The sequence below is a fragment of the Mytilus edulis genome, chromosome 1, assembly GCF_963676685.1.
Source record: "Mytilus edulis chromosome 1, xbMytEdul2.2, whole genome shotgun sequence".
Taxonomy (NCBI): Eukaryota; Metazoa; Mollusca; class Bivalvia; order Mytilida; family Mytilidae; genus Mytilus; species Mytilus edulis.
Window position 1 is genome coordinate 73,259,757 of NC_092344.1, and position 22,702 is coordinate 73,282,458.

General features: G+C 31.2%; 2 protein-coding genes across 2 annotated transcripts in view; both read right to left on the reverse strand.

Moving 5' to 3' along the window:
- Nucleotides 1-22,702, reverse strand: part of LOC139482734 (receptor-type tyrosine-protein phosphatase epsilon-like) — a 109,491-nt gene that overhangs the window by 31,197 nt on the left and 55,592 nt on the right. The window lies entirely within an intron of this gene.
- Nucleotides 1-22,702, reverse strand: part of LOC139520676 (cell death abnormality protein 1-like) — a 57,757-nt gene that overhangs the window by 1,197 nt on the left and 33,858 nt on the right. Inside the window, exons 5-9 of the mRNA XM_071313537.1 lie at nucleotides 14,033-14,254; nucleotides 11,047-11,274; nucleotides 7,796-7,996; nucleotides 5,896-6,069; nucleotides 778-972 (exon numbers count right to left, since the gene is read on the reverse strand). Coding sequence (XP_071169638.1) covers nucleotides 778-972; nucleotides 5,896-6,069; nucleotides 7,796-7,996; nucleotides 11,047-11,274; nucleotides 14,033-14,254 — 1,020 coding nt within the window. The remainder of the gene's footprint in view (nucleotides 1-777; nucleotides 973-5,895; nucleotides 6,070-7,795; nucleotides 7,997-11,046; nucleotides 11,275-14,032; nucleotides 14,255-22,702) is intronic.

Here is a 22,702-nt window from a genome sequence, read left to right on the forward strand (position 1 = left end):
TGAGGATTTTCGTGCTGGGTTGAAGACTAATTGGTGGACTTCGGCTGGTCTTTGGTCGTGTTGTTGTTTCTTTGACATATAACTCATTTCCATTCTCAATTTTATTTTTCTCAAAGACATGTACAAGAGCTTGTGAAATTTGAATAAAATAAAACATGAACTCGTACTTAACTATTTGAGAAAAATAAGGAAAACAAAGTTCCTACAACAGATGGGACAGCCAAGGAGAACTTAACTAGCACAAATTTAACAATTAGAGTCGCAAACCTATTTTGGAGATAATTTATAGCACATCTTTTGACAAGTAATCAAAGTCGATATACATTGTTGTCAAATGATTTTGCAGCATTATATTTTGTTTACATCAATATTTATATATCAATACTTAAAAGTAATCTTCAATTTTTTTATCAGTTTTTAAAATTGTTGTGTTACATTAAAGTTTGGCATTCATGGTAGTAGTGTCTTAATTCATCATAATAATAAAATGTTAAACGGTTTGCTTATTAATCGATGTAATGTTAAAAAGTGTAAACCCCTTTCATTTGCAATTATGGAGCTTGTTGTCATGGTCACAGAAGTACATATGGTGGTTATTTGTCAATTGAATTGATTTTCAACCTTTGTTAGAACTAAAGATGAACCAATGCTTGTTTTCAAGTTTTTGTAAAGGCGTCGAATTTTTGTAAGAATGATCACATAGTATGTATTATTAATTGTATTTTAGTGTATTTACATTCAAAAGCTTTGCAAAATGCAATCAGAAAAAATACTCACCAATAATCCCAATTTCGCATACTTCAAGGTCAAATGATAAACCTTCGATTGTAGGTAAATAAGTCAAATATCTGAAAACTTCATTGAAATGAATTTCTTTAGGCAAAACATTGTCGTTATATAACATGATTCCATCTGTCCAGATACTTGTATTTGAAGCATAAACACTATGAATACCATTCTTTGTAGTCAATTCTAAATAAATAAAATCAAACTTATAAAAAGATTTTTTTGTATGAGTTAACTGAATTTTGAATATAAATCATAATTGACACAATAATACATGCTGTCGAACTGTGTTTATTATTGAGTATCACGGTTATACTGACAATGATAGGACAAAGGTCAACATTGCAATGGGGTACCCAAATGAAAAAAAAATCAAATGAAGGTTCTGTTTTAAAAAGGTGCATAATGAAATGGTACGGGAAATGTAAACATTTTTAAGGGAGAAAAATTGGTTGACGCTTTTTTTTTTATTAACGATTACATGGTGCAGGATAATCTATGAAAAAAACCCATTATTGTTAAATTGAGATATCTTTTTATCCAGTTCATTGCGATATATGCGACCATTGAAATCAACAATAAACCAGTTAGAGGACCTAAAATATATTATGGAACGCACTGGATTTATCTATAATTTGAAGTTCATCTTTGCAAGCCCTTAATGTATTGAATTGCATGCTTAGCGTTTTATATAAGCAAAATGCTTTGTTATTTTATACTATTACGAATGTTTTTTTATGTCTATTCCTATATCTATAGGATATCTAGGATCTAAAAGTTCGGAGCATATATATGGAACATAGTGCGTGCAGATTGTAACGATATGACTGTCAGTGGTTTAGTAACCAGCGTAATTGTAGACATTGGTTTAATAGAACGACACGGAGAGGCCCAAAGAGCATAGATTTCTCAACTGGTTAACATATGTGATCTTGATATTTATTTCCCCTTTATCCGACTGTTTCATTATTCATAAATCTTATATTAAGTGTGATATATATTATCGTCGTATTTGTAGATCTTGTTTTGACAAGCAATTTTGCCTTTATTTCTGCTTTCTTTCTATCGTAGTTACTGCAAAAATTCATAAATTTGGTAAAAAATGAAATCAATGGAGTCAGTTGATAATTTTGGCTACATAAAAAAGAAGAAGATGGGTCATGAATGCCAATTATTAGAGATCAAATGACATTGACTTATTGTTTTATCTAATGTTTGCCAAAAATAGCTTGTCTCAATCTATTTTAGGTGTGAAAGACACTTTAACAGGTAAAAATCATTTTTCAAGGGCACAAACTCTTATAAAAGGTCATAAGCCTATTTCTATATCATAAGTTGCTGTAGTTTTGAATTTCCTCGATCTGTAAATAAAACGGGTAAACAACAGCTTTTCTAAGTACAGTAACTCATAAAAGATTTCAAATAACTATGTTTTGTTATGTTGATCTATTTGTACTGTTTAGCAGTTTCTCTACATTCATCTACAACGAATTAGGATTACAAGACATGAACCAAATGCCTGACCACTCGGTACTTACAGTTTCTATCAAGAGAGAATCGGCTAATCAACAAAATGAAATACCACTAGCGTCTTACTCCGATATTCAAAAACTTCCTAGTAAACCGAGATCTCGGACCATACCAAACGAATTTTTAAATGACGATACGATACGAGTAAAAATAGAACAAGTCATTCAAAACATCGAAAATAATTTAACTGTGAAACAAGACGTCGATGCTGCCTACGGTTGTTTTGTTGAACTTATTTCTGATGAAGTGAAATCCAAGATAGGTGAAAAATCAGAAGGAGATAACCAATACAGGAAGTCAAAAGGAAAATCACGATACAAACCATACTGGAACGATAATCTCAAATTACTGTGGGATAAAACCTGCGAACACAAAAAAGTATGGCTGAAATGGAAAGGGTGTGGTACCAAAAAGAAACGTGTGCGAGAACAATTTCTTACATCGAGAAATGCGTTCGATAAACTTTTGAGGAAGGAAAAACGAAGTTATCAAATGCGACAACAGCAAGAGTTACTGAATCTTTCGACAGAGAACAACACAAGAGACTTTTGGAAGAAAATTGGTAAATTAGGAATAGCGAATGACAGGCGTTCTTCAATACCAATGTAAGTATTAACATCAGAAGGTAATGTGTGTAAAGATATTAAAACAGTATATGACACATGGAAATGCAAGTATGAACATTTATTCAATGTAACTGATAGTAAGTACGACGAAGACTTTCTATGTACTGTTCAACATCAACTAGAAAATGAAATAATAAATCTTTCAGGAAAGGATTCAGAAATCTTAAATAATGATATTTCGTATGATGACGTTGAGAAGGCTGTTTATCGAGCAAAACTTAATAAAGCCGGCGGGCTTGACCAAATATGTGCCGAATTTCTTCGTAACAACTCGTGTGTGAATATTCTATTCAAGATCATAAAGTTTGCATTTGACAATGGAGTTGTGCCTGCGACATGGAACAACATACTCATAAATCCAATATTAAAACCAGACAAAGATTATCGTGATCCTTTAGGCTATCGAGGGATAGCTCTGATGTCAATTCCCTGTAAGATATATGCAGATATTCTTAACACACGTTTATCATCCTGGTTAGAAGAAAATAACATCTTAGCCGATGAACAAAACGGCTTTAGAAAAGATCGTGGTTGCATTGAACATTTATACTCTCTAACAAGTATTATAACTAATAGAAAAATCGAAAGACTATCAACGTTTGCTTGTTTCATCGATGCCAAAAAAGCCTTTGATTCTGTAAATAGGGAGATGATGTGGTTTAAACTGATGTCAATAGGCATAAATGGAAAGTTTCTAAAAGGAATACAGTCGTTATATGTAGATGTTCGCTATGCTGTTAAAGTAAACGGCCATATGACCGATATGTTTGGCGTTAATATGGGCGTAAAACAAGGCTGCAAAATATCACCATCATTATTCTCTGTGTATGTAAACGATCTAGTCAATGAAATAAACAATCTGAATCTTGGTATCCCGATCAATGAGTCGTGCATTTTGTCTATCCTGTTATACGCTGACGACATTGTTTTACTAGCACCAGATGAAGAATCCCTTCAAATGATGTTAAATGTAGTCAGCAACTGGTGTTCAAAGTGGAGATTAAGTTTAAATTTTGAAAAGACCAAAATAATACATTTTCGTTGTCCCGCATCCCCTCGATCAAACTTTAACTTTCTTTTTGGAGACACAACTATTGAGTATTGCAGTAAATATCGATATTTAGGATTGTGGCTTGATGAACATCTAAATTGGAAATTTACAGTGAGGGAAATAAGAAAGTCGGCAAGTAGAGCTCTCTCCGCACTTTATACAAAGTTCATTTCGTGTGGCGGAATGGACTATGACATATTTACAAAACTATATGAAAGCCTTGTACAGCCTGTTTTATTATATGGAGCGAGTATTTGGGGCATATCAGAACACAAACAATTAGAAACTGTTCAAAACAAAGCATGCCGATACTACCTAGGTGCTTTTAAGAACTCCTCAAACCTAGCTATACGTGGAGACATGGGATGGTCTACGGTAAAAACTAAACAAAATATCGAAGTTTTGAGACTGTATTTTAAAGTTACAAACTTAGATGGAAATAGGCTCGTTAAAAAGATACATGAATCGAGTAAATCAAAACAGCGCTCGTGGAATTCCCGTGTACTGAAATTTATTAAACAAATTGAATTAAGTTCTTTGATAAACGCTCAAAATATGACAATCCGACAAAACGTTAATATTGCAAAGGACAAGTTAAACACTATGGATGCTGAAAATTGGCTACGCGATGTGCATAACGATCGAAACTGTGAAAATGGAAATAAACTTAGGACGTTCAGACAGTTTAAAAGTTATCTTCAGGCAAGCAGTTATGTGAAATCCGTCAAGTTTAGAGACTACCGTCGAACTTTATCCAACTTTCGTTGTGGCTCCTTACCACTCGCCATTGAAACAGGACGTTACACCAAGCCAGTTACACCTTTAAATGAAAGAATTTGTCAGTTTTGTGATGGAAATACGATTGAAACTGAACAACATTTTTTAATGAACTGTAATTTTTATTCGGACTTGAGAGAGGAACTTTTAAATTCACCTTTTTTATCAAACTATGTTTTTATTATCTTGAGTGTAGAAGAGAAATTTAATTATATTATGAGCTGTGATGAAATTCAATTTTTGTTAGCTAGAACATTGCATTTGATGTTTAAGAGGAGAAAGATAAATTTATAACTTTTAAAGAACTAAAATTTTTAATTATTATTTATTAGCATATTATTTTTAAAAGATTTTAAAATCAATTCTACCCTTTTTGTTCTTTTAAGTTTAAAATTGTTGATCTACGAAGTAATTGTTTCGTATTTTTAAATTTTACTTTTGAAAAATGTATTAAATTGTGTATGCATTTAATGTACATGAGGTAAAAGTGTCTCATATGTCTTTTAAGGCAGGAATCTAATATATTTTTATGCTGTTTTTATCTGATGTATAATATATTATGTATAATGTTAGATTGTGACACTGTAATAAACTAATTACTTACTTACTTACTTACTTACTTACTTACTTTAATATATTGTCTACAAAAAAAAATTAAAAAAAATACTTTGAAAGGGAAAATAATCTCATAAGGGGTTAATTGACGAATTCTTTCCAGTTGACTTATTTGTAGATCACTATAAAAGGTACACCATATCTACTGTATCCAACCAGAAATAAAAAAATGGTAAAACCATCATTAGGCAGTACCTATGTAACAGCTAAATTTGAGGAATTGACGATTTCTGCCATGTTGACATATTTATAGATGTGTTTGGCCTTATATATGCTGCCAGAATCTCTCTCAAGAAAAACCAGGAAAAGTTCTCAAATTACTCAAAGTGAATGACAACATGTCACTGAAATGGACACACATAACGTAATAAAGGAAAAATCGAATTAGCTATGTTCAATTTCTATTATATAATAATGAAACAATTGTAGGTGACTAAACTACTAAATAGTGTGATAAAAGTCTCCTTACTTTGTTACGAAATAGAAAAGATAAAAAATTAACAAACATACCACCTAATGTTATATAAATTCCTGTCACAATGCTTTCTTTTTTTAGGTCGACCTGAAATTCTACATTATGTCCCTGTGTTCTTGAACATGATATCTTATATCCATCATTTGCTTTATTCGTAGGTTCACTGCCATTTGGGTATTGTGAGACTAAACTTTCAGTTGCCATATTATCTGTAATAAAAGATGTATATAGCGTAAATATTTTTATCCATATTGATGGTGATCGAAGCAGATTTCGCATATAAATGATTGTTGACTTCTAATGGATGCATGCTTGTTTTCATTTACAAGTGTTTCTGATTTTTGCTCTTTAAGATCTTTGTTACGGATTTGTTATACCGCAACACGTTCATCTTTGATAATCATTATCATACTAAATACGATATTACTAAAAATATACAGTCTTGATGTGTTTTAACAAACACTTAGACAAAGGCAATAATGGCTGGAATGACTACATTTTTCGGAACTTAACTTTCACCAGCATTGACTCAGTAGTACATATTGTAATATTCAGTAGTAGTATTTATTATCTAACAATTGCAAAACACAATGTCGACTATCATATATTCTGGTAATTTTCAGTTTAAATTTAAAGTGAAGTTTAATACATGAATTGTTAATAAATTAATAAGACCAGGTGCAAGCTAATTTTATAATACGGACTGGGATATTTTTACCATATAAAAAGAAGATAAAATATAGAACAATTTAATTCCTTTTTAAATAGTTCAATGTAATTGTATTAAATATAAAGGCTACATGAAATAATCTAAAATACTTATTTTAATTTTCACATACGACATTATGTGATTATATTAGATTGATTAATTAAAAACAATTGATACTATTTGAAAAGATGAGTACCTTGCAAGTTAAATACAGTTTTGATTATATAATCATACACTCATGTGGTAACGTTTAATAATAATGTTCATTCCTTCATATTAAGAAATAGCGCTTTCAATAAAAAAAAAACTGTGTTAAAATCATCAAATCTACAAGTTTAATAATGGGATACGTCAGACGCTCGTTTCGTTTACATGTAAGACTTACCAAGGGCGCTTGGATCAAAAGTGAGGTTAAAATAGACTAATATAAAAAAAATATTTCCTGAATAGTAATTTAATAATAAACATATAGTTATTAGGTTTTTTTTTGAAGCAGTACATGTAACATGAAATTAGTCACTTAAAAGGAAGCATTTTATGTACATATCTAAGTCGTGGAGCAAATTTAAGTTCAACGTAAGGATTTATTGAAACAACCATTAAGTCAGTTAACTTTTATATGGATAGTTCAATTACTCATTTATTTTCACATTTGTTGCACAGATATGTGATATCTGCACTTAAATGGTTTTTACTGGTTTGAAATATTTTGCTGGAATTGCTGTAGATTACGTGTTACGTTATGTCAACATTTTCTCATGAGTCATACACATATATCTAGGGTGTTTTCACGCACACTTCTTTTTGTTGTGTTTCTATACATGGTTTACATGGTTACCAAAGCTTATATACAGAAAATAAAACGGTAGAAATTTGAATGTTTTACTTCGAGGGCGGATGGTTTTTATCTTATATATGGAATGATAAAAAACAGAAGGTTGCAGGTCTGGGTATGTCCTTCATTAACGATGGAACCATGTTCATCTTAATGTTCAAACAGATAAAAGTTTCTTTTTACACAAATATGTATGCAATAAATGAATCAATAAACAAAATCGTCAATTGCAGGCTTTTCTTCTCGTGATAAAGCAAAGCCTCATTTTCATAGTTTTATATAAGACAGCATTGTAATCAATAGTCGTCAAGGTCGACCGTTAACCAAAATTTTATCATAATTGTGGTAAAATCTGTTTTGTAATTGATCCTTAAAATTCACAAATACTTACACTTGTTACAATAGTGTCCAGTCCGTCTGGTTTTACAACCATCGATACAAACTGATGTCTCTCTATTGCATTTATCACCCAGACAGTTTTCGGCATTACATCCCCAAACACAGGAACCATTTCCAATAAAGCAATGTTGACCTACACAGTTTTCGGGACAAAATTTGTCGCAGTTACTTCCCCAATATCTCATTGGACAACCTAAATTTCATATAACACATACAATTAATATTACAAAATGATCAATATACAAGTATGATAATTTACATAAACCATTATTGTCCATTTGACTTCTATGTATTTGCAGAAAAGAATTCTTAAAAATTCATTTGTATTAATTTATATTTTATTCCTTGATGGATGTTAATATATGATACATGTACGAACTCTGACTAATAATTCCATAATTTGTGGTCAATAATTATAAAAATTTCCCATTAGGTCTCTATGTTAATTTTATTTTTTTGAAGTGTTGATTACCTGATGGAGTAAGTATAAGTAGTGTAACGGCCTTCCAACCAAAACAAAAATAACATACATGTGCTTTTAATGTTTGTTTATTTGTATCATTTGCTTAAAGTCTTTGTATATTTAAATATCAAGATGACCTCTACTGACCATCAACCAAACTTAGATTTCATGTCATGTGATTGTGATAATTGTTCTATATATGATAGGAAACTGCATTTACCATTTTCTGTTAAAAAAATAGATATAGTATAAACTAGTAAAAAAGTACTTTATAGGCAAAGGATATGGAAATGAATATTGTTTCATATGTTTAACTTCATATATTATGTGAGTGGACATGAGTTATGACAGAATTTACAAACTATAAAAACGTTTTTTTCATTTTCCTAAATTGTTTGCTTCCAAAATGTGCATTTTGCACATTAATAAATAACTGAATGACTTTTTTGAGTCAACAATACATGTAGCAAAGGACCGTTTATTATTAAAGTCTATATATAACTATTTTTGTCATGTGATTGCTTTCTCATAATTCTGATTTTCTTCCTATTTTGTAATCTGGATACAACTTTATGTAAGCCTTTTGGAGAGTAAAGGACATATACAATTGATATACAGGTTCCACTATCAATATATTTATTAATGGTAAAGCTCCGCAATATTCCTCTATGGACTCATGCGTGAAGACGCCATTCTTTTATTCGTAAGGCATAAGACTACAGATTTATTCAAGATGATAGTTAAGGACCTCTGTTCCAACTCTTGATATCAGAAGACACACCAGTTAGTCATCTTGAAATAACATGTTATGTTATATTCATTGTTCAAATATTTGAGTGACGGACTCATTGAGTATCATACAACAGGAGGGTTGGATAGTTCAAAGGAATTTCTATGTGACACGACATGATATTTTTTATATGCTGGCCAAATTAGAATGTTCCTATTAGACTTCCTTCTTTTTTTGTAAACGTTTATTTTATTCCATTTGTTCTAGAAAAAAAACTAATGTTCCTGACAATGTTACTGTTAAAAAGAGAGTAACATTTAAACTCATAAGTCAAAAATATACAACATCATGGCTTAAAGAGAAAAGGACAAACAGACAAACAAATTACACATAACACACAATAGAAAACTAAAGACTAAGCAACAGGAACCCAACAAAAAGACTGACGGTGATGTCAGGTGCTTCGGAAGGGTTCGCAATATTAAGGGTCAGTAATGACTCCTATTATACCACATGTTTTAAAAGAAAACTGCAATAAATAAGGAACTATCAGCGTCTCTTTTGCTATTGTACTACAAGTTCTTGAAGAAAAACATTTGTTTTTCACCTGTCTCGAGGGGGTTATTATTTGAAACTTATCGAGTTATTGGATTTTGTAATGATTTTGAAAAGTTTAACAACTCATTGACGTCATCAATCCATATATCTGTGACAAAGGCAGGGTTATGTAAGAGCCATGATTTAGTCTTTTATACTGCATATTTAAAACAATTTATTCAACCAGGTTTATTCCATCATTGTCTCTTAAGAAAATGTTTATACCAAGTCAGGAATATAATAGTTGAAGGCCATTTATTTGATGTGCATCACTTTAATTTTGCCTTTTGATTAGGGACTTTCCGTTTTAAATTTTCCTCGGAGCTCAGTATTTTTATGATTTTACTTGAAAATAAATATAAAGGAAATATGATCTTGACACGTTAAGACATATATGGCATTTGCATAAACATTTGAGTCGATCTGAAACATGCTAGTATTTTTTTTCTAATGTATGTGTTATTTTATTAGTTTATGATAATAACACTTATTAATGTTAATCGTTTATTATAAATGAACTCTATAATTAGCACAAGTACTTATACACTTTCTTCATCCAGCAGAAACAGTCTAAATTTTCTATTCTAGTCTCGAGATTGCTTCCTCGAACACCTTCTACAAACCTAAATTTTACTGTACAATTTAGCAACGCTTGTTGAGGAAAAATGGAAAAACATGAACAAAAAGCAAAAATATCATAACATATACAGAAGTCAACGGGACAAAGAAAACTTGTGATTTAGAAAAGTAAACCTCACGAAAAACCGGCGATTGGCACAGGTGCTGACCACGAATTGCACAAATCATAATGAGGAATGATTATTGTGTTGGCACACACATATTAAAATATAATTATGATCTAGTTTTTATCATTTCGATCTGAAAACATACTACTTGTAAGAAAAGATCAATATCAAAAATATCAAACTCCGAGGGAAATTTAAAACGGAGAGTCCTTTCATAAAATCGCAAAAATCAAAAAGCCCAAACACATAAAACGATTAGGAAACAATACATATTCTTGACATGGAACAGACTTTTCTAATGTAGAAAACGGTGGATAAAACTTGGTGTTATAGTCTGCATTTGAGTACAACTACGAAAATCTCTATAATGCTTTTTTTTTTCATTTATCTTTTATTTTTTCAACTTTCCTTTTTATTTGAATTGCGATTTTCATCATAAGGGATACATATTTGTCTTGATTATTCGACATTAATTTTGAACTTGGTCTCTTAAATATGAGTTTATTTCAATAGAAGACAAACAATAATTCACCAGATGCCTGTTTTATTTGACGGATTGTTTTGATTGCCTTTTATTTTCAACATCATCCAACTTGATATGCTGATACATTTAGATACATGCAACAGGTTTTGAAAGGAAGGAACAGAAGCAATAGGAGTATGATAAAGAAGAAGGTCTGATGTTTACACAATGATAATAAACATACCATTGATTGCAACGTAACATAATTCAATGATTGGTCCTGGGACGCTACCACCTTCATCTGATCCTTTTGTATCGTAATAGATGACATAATTTCCTATTTGATTACAGGATATTGTTTGAGTGATGTCTGGAAATCCAGGATCAGTATCTGCATAACAGAGATAACCAAGAGGCGGAATATTTGATGTATTGGTAACATACAATTGAAATCCGTCCATTCGTCTAGCAACTGTAACACAAATTGCATCTGATTCAATGTTAGTTGCCAACATGTAAGTGCATAACGAAACAACCACGGACTATTCATTATATTAAAATGATATAATAAACATTTGAACTCTTCAGTAATAAAAATGCATAAGCAACTTCAGCAAAATTTTGATTTTGGTTTGGATTTTGAGATAAAAGCTAGTTTCCTTGTGTTCTGAATATTTGTATTTTCTTCATTTTTATTTTGGTGTTGTTTGTTTTTATTGTTCCCTTTGAATCTTCTTTTTCGACCTTGTAGAAGCGTCGGTCGGAATATGATACAATTCGCTTCATTTTATGCCGTCTTAAGTTTGTTATTTTCATACTCATAGACAATGGTTAACACAAATTAGTTAATGGTAAATCAATTAATAATTAACTTTATATTTGTGGGTTCAAAACCTATTTTAAAAGAGGGACGAAAGATACCAGAGGGAAAGTCATAAATTAAACTGACAACGCCATGGTTAAAAATGTAAAATACGAACAGACAAACAATCGTACACATGACGCAACATAGAAAACTAAAGAATAAGCAACACGAACCCCACCAAAAACTAGGGGTGATAAATAGACCAATTTTAATGAAACGCATAAAAAAGCGAACCTATATGTCATACTTAAAAGGTTAAGAAGAAATCTTTAATCAGAGAAAGAATGAACCCCCCTTCATTATTAAAGTTAAGCTTGCTATAAAACCATAACAAAACTATCATTTTCTGCATAATGTCTGTAACAAGTCAGGAATATGACAGTTGTTATCCATTCGTTTGATGTGAAATTTTTGCGGCTGTTTACAACTATTGAATTGAGCTTTTATGTCTTTTACAGACATTAATTATTGTATTTATGCTTTTGATTTTGCCCTTTAATAAATGACTCTCCGCTTTGAACTTACCGTTGAGTTCAGTATTTTTGTTATTTGACTTTGAACTGAATTTTTGTCAGCTATAACATTCGGTCAACACCAAATTCTGAATTGCCAAATGCAGTACGTATCGATGGAGAGAGGGATGGGACAAATGCAACCAATATATCAGTGTATAAACAGCGACCCATAAAAACGGCTTTATAAAAAAAAAAGTAAAATGAAAGATAAAGGCAATAAAAGTAAACCGCTGTTCAAAACTCATAAATCGATTGAGTGATAACAAATCGTGGTTACAAACTAAAACATAGGGATACACACCAACTATAAGAGGAAAACAATAACACGACCGAAATACTAAAGTGCAATACAAAAAACCACAAGCACTGCAACACACACAAAAATGAACAACTGCCATATTCAATAACAAAATGGTGGGTTGAACTTGGTTTTGTTGGTAGCAAAACTTCTCGCTTTATAGGAATAGTAAATACACCGCTAACATGACAACATTACACTACAGAAATATAGTACAAAAAAATGCAAGAATGACAGATAAGTATAAAAATGAATAACATAAAAGTCCATTATTAACGACAGAATACCAAATAATACATAACATTGGCGACGAGGATGTCATCGGATACATATATACTTTTGCTGAGTATTCATGAACTAATTGTTTTTAATTGAAGTGGAAGCACTCTCAAATGGATTGGTTTTAGCCGGAGGTCGAGAAAAAAATCAGAAAAGATAATAAACGAGTAACAACATTTATTTTCTTCACATTGAATACCTCCTGAAATTGTGTAGGATAATGAACCTTACTTTACATGATGTGACTTTGAGATGTTGAACCATGCCACATAAAACAGCTAAGCATACTCTAGTTGAATTTATTGTGGGAAGAAAATTACGAACTCGTCTAGATTCGTTGAAACCAAATATCAATGAAAGAATACAGAAACAGAGAAGTGAGAAAATTACAAAAGGAGAATTTGTGTTAGTTAGAGACTATAGAGATAGTCACAAGTGGAAACAAGGAGTTATCGATAGAGATAGTCACAAGTGAAAACAAGGAGTTATCGATAGAGAGTGTCACAAGTGGAAACAAGGAGTTATCGATAAAGATAGTCACAAGTGGAAACAAGAAGTTATTATATCTACATGTAATTGAAGATGCGATACCAAAAACACAATGAATCCGAACTAACTAAAAAAAAAAAGAAATTACAACCATTAAAAACGCTAATGCCACTATCATTACACTCCGCGCAGAAAGAGACCGGAAAGAAGCAGAGATACTTATTGAAAGTAAAACTAGTCTAGTGATATAACTGAAGGTTTATGATATCATAATTGAACATTTAATACATAGGCAGTAATGCTTGTGGCTGTTTATATATAATTAGTTTAATTGATGTTAAATTAATTTTATCACTTTCATTCACTAGAGATTAATCTTGATTATCTTGATCTTAAAATTTAAAGCGGGAAATATTGTATGTTAACATTATACATTAGCACTATAGTGTAATTGACGTATACGTAAAACCAACAGTTAGGAATTGATTAGCAAATATCTCCTTCGATAGATTAATATCTCTTATCATAGTTCACTGCTACAGTATTAAGTAAGGGTTTATGGGCGTAACTTCCCCATGGCATTGCATTACGCCTTGTTTTATATATACTGCGGTATTGCAAATGTAAGCAGTGTGTGTGTAAATTGTACTTGTATGAATACTCTAATGAAATTATCTGAATGCATCCCACGATAAATAAATAACAATCAGGAATTGCATTTTACATACATCAAAGATTAGTATATGTCTGCAAAGCACTTTAGGATATTTACATATGTACGTACAGCCTTCCCTGTAGTAAATTATTATATCTGTTATATGTGCAAATCCGACCGAAAATTGAAACATCCACCAAGCTTCTCTATTGTTCTGCATAGTAACTGTTTGGGAACAAGTCCGATCTGTAAATTGGTTTGATGCAGGTGGGAATATGGCATATTCCGCGTTCCCTCGAGGTTTCTGATAACTAGAGCTCTGTAAGGCTGTGCCGTTTGGTGTGAGGTTATCTGTAAAATTCGAAGCAAAAACAACTTGAAAACATGTCACATGTCTGCAAAGCACAGATATTTTCAATAGACGATTCAACTTATATATTAACGTAAGCAATTTGATGTTAATGTTTTTCCACCGAACAAAATTGTATATACATCTTTACTACTTAAATGAAAATTTGTCCTGTAACAGGTCTAATTTAGAAAAAAATGTTTTCTGGAAATAACAGCACCATTAAAACAATTCTTTATTATTCAACATTTAAAAAACCTACAAAAAATTGGTTTAAATCGATCTGCAATAGATTAATTTCTTCCGATTAGTTTAATAAAAAATACATGTGTTTTAAGTACGTTATGGGGATGAAAGCATATTTGTTTTTCAATAGCTTGTCTATCTGTGTAACCATATCTATTGGCAGTTATTCTGAAATCGGAAATGTCTTATTTTGTTAGATTCATTATTTTTAAAGTGTCTAACTCGATGTTCAACAGTTATCCATAACGTTTGTTCTTATTCCTTGTGGTCATATAGTTTCTATCTTGGTTATGTCGTATTTCGCTTTTTTAGAAAAAAAACCCTCAATTTTAGGTTTGAGCTTTCCTGTTAATGTAAATCTAGAAAATCTTGACAAACATACAGAATGTATACGACTTTTTCAATTCAGTGTTCCTCATGATCATGAGGCCTCGGTGGCCGAGTGGTATAGGTAGTTACTACTGTAATCACTAGCCAGTCAACACTGACGTTATGAGTTCTAACCCCGCTCGTGTGGGTGCACTCGACTCCAATGTTTAATGACTAGGATTGTTATTTTTTTATAGAAGGTCGATGGTTTTCTCCGGCCTCTCCGGCTTCCTCCATCAATAAAAACCGGCCGCCATGAAATAGCTTAAATGCAGCGCTTAATAGTGGAGTTAAAACACCAAAAATCAAATCGATCAATCAATCCGCATGATCATTCAACATTTTTTCGGCCAGTTTTTCACGAATACGTTTCCTTGCTCGTTTAATCACTGGAAACTAAGTGTAAAAATGAAAATATTATGAGCATATAGCAAACGATTTAATTTCTAGTAGGGATATTGTGAGAATATATGTAACACTCAGAAACGTGTCCTTCCCCCAAAACGTGTCCGATACTCCTAAACGTGTCCACATCGACGTCACTGAACTGCAAAACATGTCTAGTTGTAAAAAGGGCGTCAAAGCGTGTCATTTGTATTATGCAAACGCCTAAACGTGTCCAATCCTTCAAACGTGCTCAATTCCCCAAACTTGTCCTATGATATAAAGGGAAATAAAAGATTGTTATACTGATATTCAGTAAAAATTAAACTGTCCTTTTCCGCTCCAAAAAAATATAATTTAATTCCGAGTTAAGATTAGTGTAAATTCCTAATGACCGTAAAGTGTACATTCTTATAATAAAATTAACGGTACCAATTTTCTTGCACCAGATGCGCATTTCGACAATACATGTCTCTTCAGTGATGCTCGTGGCCAAAATATTTGAAATCCAAAGCTTATATACAAGATGAAGAGCTATAATCCAAAAGGTCCAAAAAGTAAAGCCAAATCCGTGAAAGGAATCAGAGCTTTGCATGAGGGAGATACATTCCTTAATTTATAATAATTTCTATCATTTTGTAACAGCAAATTTTAATAACACAAAAAATCCGTATTTTCATGCCAGTACCGAAGTACTGGCTACTGGGCTGGTGATACCCTCGGGGACTAATAGTCCACCAGCAGAGGCATCGACCCAGTGGTAGTAATAAAATTAACGGTACCAATTTTCTTGCACCAGATGTGCATTTCGACAATACATGTTCACATTAAGGTCTAATCCCAAATTCCCGGAAAAATTAAGGTACAATCCAAGAGTTCCAGCAAATATTTTTTCGCATCTCATTATATAACTTATTCAAAGTATGTTGTCGTCCTGTCCATGCATGAAATATTTGCCACTGGACGTAATGTATCTTGTTTGCATGTCTTCACTTTAGTAGTGATGCTGGAAACCTAAAATGTATTAAAATACCTGATAACCAGTTTATGATTTGAATATCTTTTAAAATAGCAGAACTGTTTGAAAAAAAGGAAGTCAATCCTTTTAAAAGCCCGCCGTGCAGTATTCGCGGATTACAGCTGATTTCCTAATGCTTGCAAAGTAACACTTTGTTTGGCTTGCTTGCTTTGTTTGTATAATTGTTAATACAAGCTTTGTAAATAAGATTGACATCTTTAAACAATATATGATGGCATTGTTTAACCTAAATATATTATATTTGAATTTAATTGGGTGTTATCCTATGGATTGTACAATATTAAAACCAAATTAGCAAGCTAACCAAAGTTTTGTTCTACATGCATTAGGAAATTAGCTGTAATATAAAAGGTATCATCGGAGTTTATTAGTACAGAATAATTACATAGTAAACGATTAATTCAACTGAACTAGAATTGGTTGTACATGTATGTGCGCTCTAAACGAGCATAATACTTGCAACTGGAATATAAGCAATTTCAGTCAAAAGTTGATCTATATGTTATAGGTTAAATTTGCAATAACAACCGGCATTGAACCAACTAATACTAATAAATGACCACTTCATCAACTGTGTCCCCCATTATAGATGTGCCGTAAACGTTATTGATTTTATTCATGTATTATTGCTAAAAGACGTGAGACGTCCTGGCGTTTAATAGTGGACACGTTTTGGCGAATAACAATTATCGGACACGTTTGGGGGTTATAAAATCAGACACGTGTGGGAATATTGGATATTACGTTTCGGGAGAATAGACATATTTTTTCCTTTAAAAATGTCCTGTACCAAGTCAGGAATATGGCAATTGTTATATTATAGTTCGTTTCTGTGTGTGTTACATTTTAACGTTGCGTCATTTGTTTTCTCTTATTTTTGAGTGTAAATTCACATTGCGATAAGACGTGTCACAGTACTTGTCTATCCCAATTCATGTATTTGGTTTTGATGTTATATTTGTTATTCTAGTGGGATTTTGTCTGATGCTTGGTCCGTTTCTGTGTGTGTAACTTTGTAGTGTTGTGTCGTTGTTCTCCTCTTATATTTGGTGCGTTTCTCTCAGTTTTAGTTTGTTAGCCCGATTTCGTTTTTTGTCCATGGATTTATGAGTTTGAACAGCGGTATACTACTGTTGCATTTATTTGGGGGAATCGGATACGTTTGGGGGACAGGGCACGTTTGGTAGTGTTACATATATATAACGGTTAATTTTGTGATTGGAGTATTGTGAGCTTTCATACTATATTATGCGTATATATTTCCCTTTACTACTAATACCATGAGGTTCCAATGAGCCTTAATTGCACACACATATCACTTTGATTGAATAAAATTATGACATTCATTATAATTTTCTTATCTTATAGATACGTTGTTGAAAGGAGAGTAGTAGTTGGAGATCAAATAATACGCGGTACTCTAAAACATTGTGAATAAGTATAATTTTTTTTACCAGAATCCTAATGAAAAACATGAAAAGAAAAACAGTAATAACATCATTACTGATATGGATGTTGAAATTTTGACTGTTGGTTACAAAAAGAAAATCTATACATATAAGTTGAACGGTATTTTTGTGCAAAACATACTGCAATGTTTCGGCATCCGAATAATGATAAACGATGTTAGGTACTAAAGGGTCTACGAATCCTCAACCCAGTTAAGTTTCAAACCGATTCGCCATGCAGTTTTAAATACTGCGGACAATCAAAATCACGAGGGTTAATCTAGCGGCTATATTTCTTCCAATCAGAGCTAAATAGGTATAGTTTAAGTAGGCCCTTCTATACATCATTCCTGTAAAGTTTATGTTACAGTGGCATATTTAACTCATGTGAAATGAAGATAATGCAGTTTTTCAAAACGTTTCAAACGTAACAACGAGGCACTGCCTGTAAAATCGAACGAATAATGATACTAGGAAAATATTTGGGACATATGTGTCGAAAGGTTTTCACCCAAAAAAGATTGAATAAGAACTATTTATAGAGGTTTCCCCAATCCTTAACCTTTTACATTTTAAAGACATTTTGACTTTGAGTAAAACATGTTTTTACTCTTTTTCATTCAACGTTAATGAGATATAAACCTATTTGCAATACTGATATTTGTGCATAGGCAGATATTTTATATTTTAACTTCTTTTTAAAACTGTTGTGGTCTAATTTTCAAGTCAAGCTTAGTGAATTTCTTTACTAGAAATAGAGAATTTAAAAAAAGGCTTTAAAACTTAGTTCAGATTTATACTTCAATTTGAAATGTACTTAATTTTTGTACGTGTTTATCGTATGCTCATTTTGCGTTTGAATTTAGTTAAGCCAAACAGAAATAAAATCAAACCGGCAAGTGTTACCACTTGTCTTTAGCAAATAGTGTGCATACTAAATTACGCATTTTAATTTAATAGGTCGTCAAATCTTCAAATTGTTAATCACTATTTAATCAGAACAAAAACACGAGATGACTGACAGAGTTGAACAGTAATTGACAAACGCTAATTTGCATAAACACAAAACGCCAAATGAGCCGCATCCAACGTCCATAGAAACGAGTAATTATTTTAAAATTGTTTATCTAATTATCTAGTTTAACACTCTCTTTTTTACATTTGCTAAGTGTCGGTGAGTGTTCAATTTGATAATGATTTGTGAACAAAAACGTACATTTCTAAGACTAAGTCAGAAAATGACTTAAGTTAAGGTGGTTTTAAAAAATAAAGGGCTTATTCAAATCATTTGGTAAGGAAGTTTTTGAATATAATTTATTCATTTCTGTAATATTTAGTTTTCCACACTTATTTCCTTAATAAATTTTTAACAATTTTGGGTAAAGAATTTCAAATAATGTGTATATTCAAACATATACGAGATTTCTGTTGTTCTGGATACATTGAGAGATATCTTTTTCTAGTCAGCAAACAAAAAATAGAGAAAAAATATAAAGTACTTGTTGGTTTTCGATCAGAATTAAAAACGAAACAAATACTTAATAAATGTCATCACATCGAAGCACTTTTTCTGGATTGATTGTCATTAAGAACGTTCAAAACCGAATTTTGAAAGGCAATGATGTATAAGAACAATAGAATACATGATGTATTTATTATTTTGAAAGCCAGCACAAAATCTTCACAATATATGATGAAAAATAAATAAATAAGAAATGAAAAAAGCCTAGGGTTCCTTGAATGAAAAACATGAATATCTTAACATTGGAACACATGAATTATTAGCTATATATAGGTCGTGTACTAAAATTACAGGGTGAATACGTGTAATAGCGCAATACAAACAAGTATATGATTGACATATATACAACATACATTCAATATTACAAAATATAAACTTACGTTGAGCTATGGTCAACAGTACAGTTGTCTGCACTAGTATCACTAATAACATTTCAGCGCTATTATAATTCGGCATGCATAAATTATATTATCCTAAAATAAATTCAAAAAGGACTATCGTTTGCATTACTAATTTAATTTAATTTAAGTAATTTGTTTCAGGGAAAGTCGATATTATGTACTAACTGGTGTACATAAGATCCATCATTTGCGGTACAGGTGTACCGATTATAAGTGATTTTCAGGAGCTGTTTGACTTGCTTAAGTTAGAAATTGATTTAAAAAATGTACAATAGACAAAAAAAACAATAATATCATATCAAAACACAGTCATATAAAACTGTTATCATACCACTAAATAAAATATAATGCCGGTGAAACAAGTCATATGATAATTAACATGAAAAAGACGACATACTATGTGTAGAGGAATCGATCATATGAAGACAATCAGTATAAATTTTAATTTAACCCGTTCATTCATTTGTACACCGACTCTGCAATATTGTTACACCCAAGTTTTATTGTTATACTTCATAGTTTCTATATCTGAAACACATTTACATTGAATAGATCTATTGTTACAAGTAACAATGGATTTTGACCACAGGGTGTGACGAGCGGGATTTGTGGAACCCCCTGTTTTTTCATCCCGAAAACATAGTTTATTGTTATTCATAACAATAGAAATTGATTATTTCTTACATTTAATAGCCTGAACATAATAAATTACTAAAAGTGTTCACTACAAGTTGTTTCAAGATATTAAAAAAAAGAAAATTCCAACAGCGAACAAATATTAAGCATTTGTTTGGAATACAAAAAAGAAAATTCTTGTTATTATTTCAAAATTTTTGACCAGCATAGGGACCCCTTCATTTTATTTTCTGCTTTTTAGTTCTTTTATTTATATACTTTAAAATTTATAACAATCTTTTGATATTTTTTTATTTTGAAATAGAGTAGCGAATATCTTTTGATGTGAAAACATCTTGTTTTAGAGTTAAAATTTTGAAGACAATTAGCTTTTAGAATTTAAATATGTAAACATTTTAACAACTATTTATCAAAAAATGGGTAATTTGCATCTTTTACACGCTCTTAAAACATGTAAAAAGAAATTTTAAAACTTTCCATGTTAAATGCATTAATGATTTGATTTTCAAATCTTTACATTTTAGCGAATGTTCTTTTCTTAAAATTTTACCAAGTATTCTGATGAAATTGATGTAACGTTACAGACTATTTGCTTTCATCTGTGAAAAAAGCTACTTTAAAAAAAAAAAAAAAATTGACATTTAATCCCAGCGATTACACAAAATAGGACATTTGTGTTTTCTGAAATAAAAACAAATACCAACATATGTAGTGACAACAACCCGAACAAGGAGTATACACTATCCACTACTAAATCTTTATCACCGCGAAACAATCCAGTTGGCGCGATTCAGCTGGCCCCTTAAGAAATATCGTGATGACTTTTAACATAAAATCCAATTCAATAACTTTTCAGCCGAGTTCGCTTAACTAGCAAAATTTTGTCTGACACTATACACATGCTATACCTACAGTATAATCAAAAGTTTGTAAATAGTATACAATGATTACGATTAGCATACCATTACACGTAGTCAACCGTTTTTTTAAAACGCGATTGTGAATACAGTATGTTAATTATCGAAGAAGTTAACATGGTATCACGTGTACTATGTAATTGGTTTAGCTTTTTAAAATGTAAAAAATGTCAAAAAACTTAATCTTCATATGGTATTTATTTTCTAGTATTGAAAAACTTGTTACTGCGTTTTTTAACACATTATGTTGGACAATTTTCATCCACAGGCTAACCATTCTACGAAGTTTTAAGAAAGCGTCCAATAACTGCATGCATGAAGTAAACTGTTGACATTTTTTATTTAGACATAATGTATTTACTATTACATGTAGCTAAAAGAATCAAACATAAGTTATTACAACTAAGATAGTATTTTCCTAAATATAATATGTCAGAATTTATAAGCATAAAGACACGCAACAGCAAAATTGTACAATTATAAATCTACACAAATAGGTACAAAATTCCCCAAATAGATAACAATCCTACGTCATAAAAAATATTCTCCAACATACTAAACCATTTATATTCATACGGAAGAACAAAAGATATATAAAGGTGAAATCGTTCACTTTCTTTTTTCTCTAAGGAAACATTGAGATTAAGTCTATATTTATTTTATCGATTTATCAAACAGCTAGATCTAAAGACGGGACAAAGATTAGTTTACCAAAAAATAATAAATCTGATTTCAGCATAAAACGGGCCAAGAAAAAAAGCTGTTTTTAGTCCTAGTGACTCTTGATAGCTTTGATAATTTATATTATTGATTATAAGTTTTGTGCATAGAGTATTTGACTTACATTCTCCAACATGATAGTGTAATGGGCTTTGGGTTGAGGGAAATTTCACGTCGGGAAAATTTTCATTTCTATATACTAATCGATTTCCTTCTAACTTATACTATTGCGGAAATATTGTTTCAATGTACGGAATGATATTTTTGGGTCAGCGTTAATTCAGAGATTGCATATACATAGTTGATTCAGCAGGTGGTATTAGTGTTCGTTAATAATAAGTAGCATGTCCATGAATAATATTGTAGAATAACTAAAGTTTTCATCGGTTTCTTCTATCAAACAAAGTTTCCGAGCCTATTTCAAATATAAGATTGCATTGTTGCAATAACAAAAGAGACGAGTTTTTACTTTTCTTTGAAGTTCTTTTCTAATGGTGAAGAATTCGCGACAACACAGTTATCTCATACTTTACAACCATACTCTAGTTATAGTCGTCTGCCATATATAGTCAATTTAAATTTAAAAGAATAAGATTATATTTAAACTTTCGTAATAAACATAGCCATGTAGATATGTTTTTGATTTTTTTATGATTAAGATTGTTCCATTTATTATCAAAACTCAAAGTCATTCACAAGTGGTCATCGACAATGCTAATAACTAGGCAATGAAGTCGAAATAAAAGTTTTCTGTGCGTTAGATATACT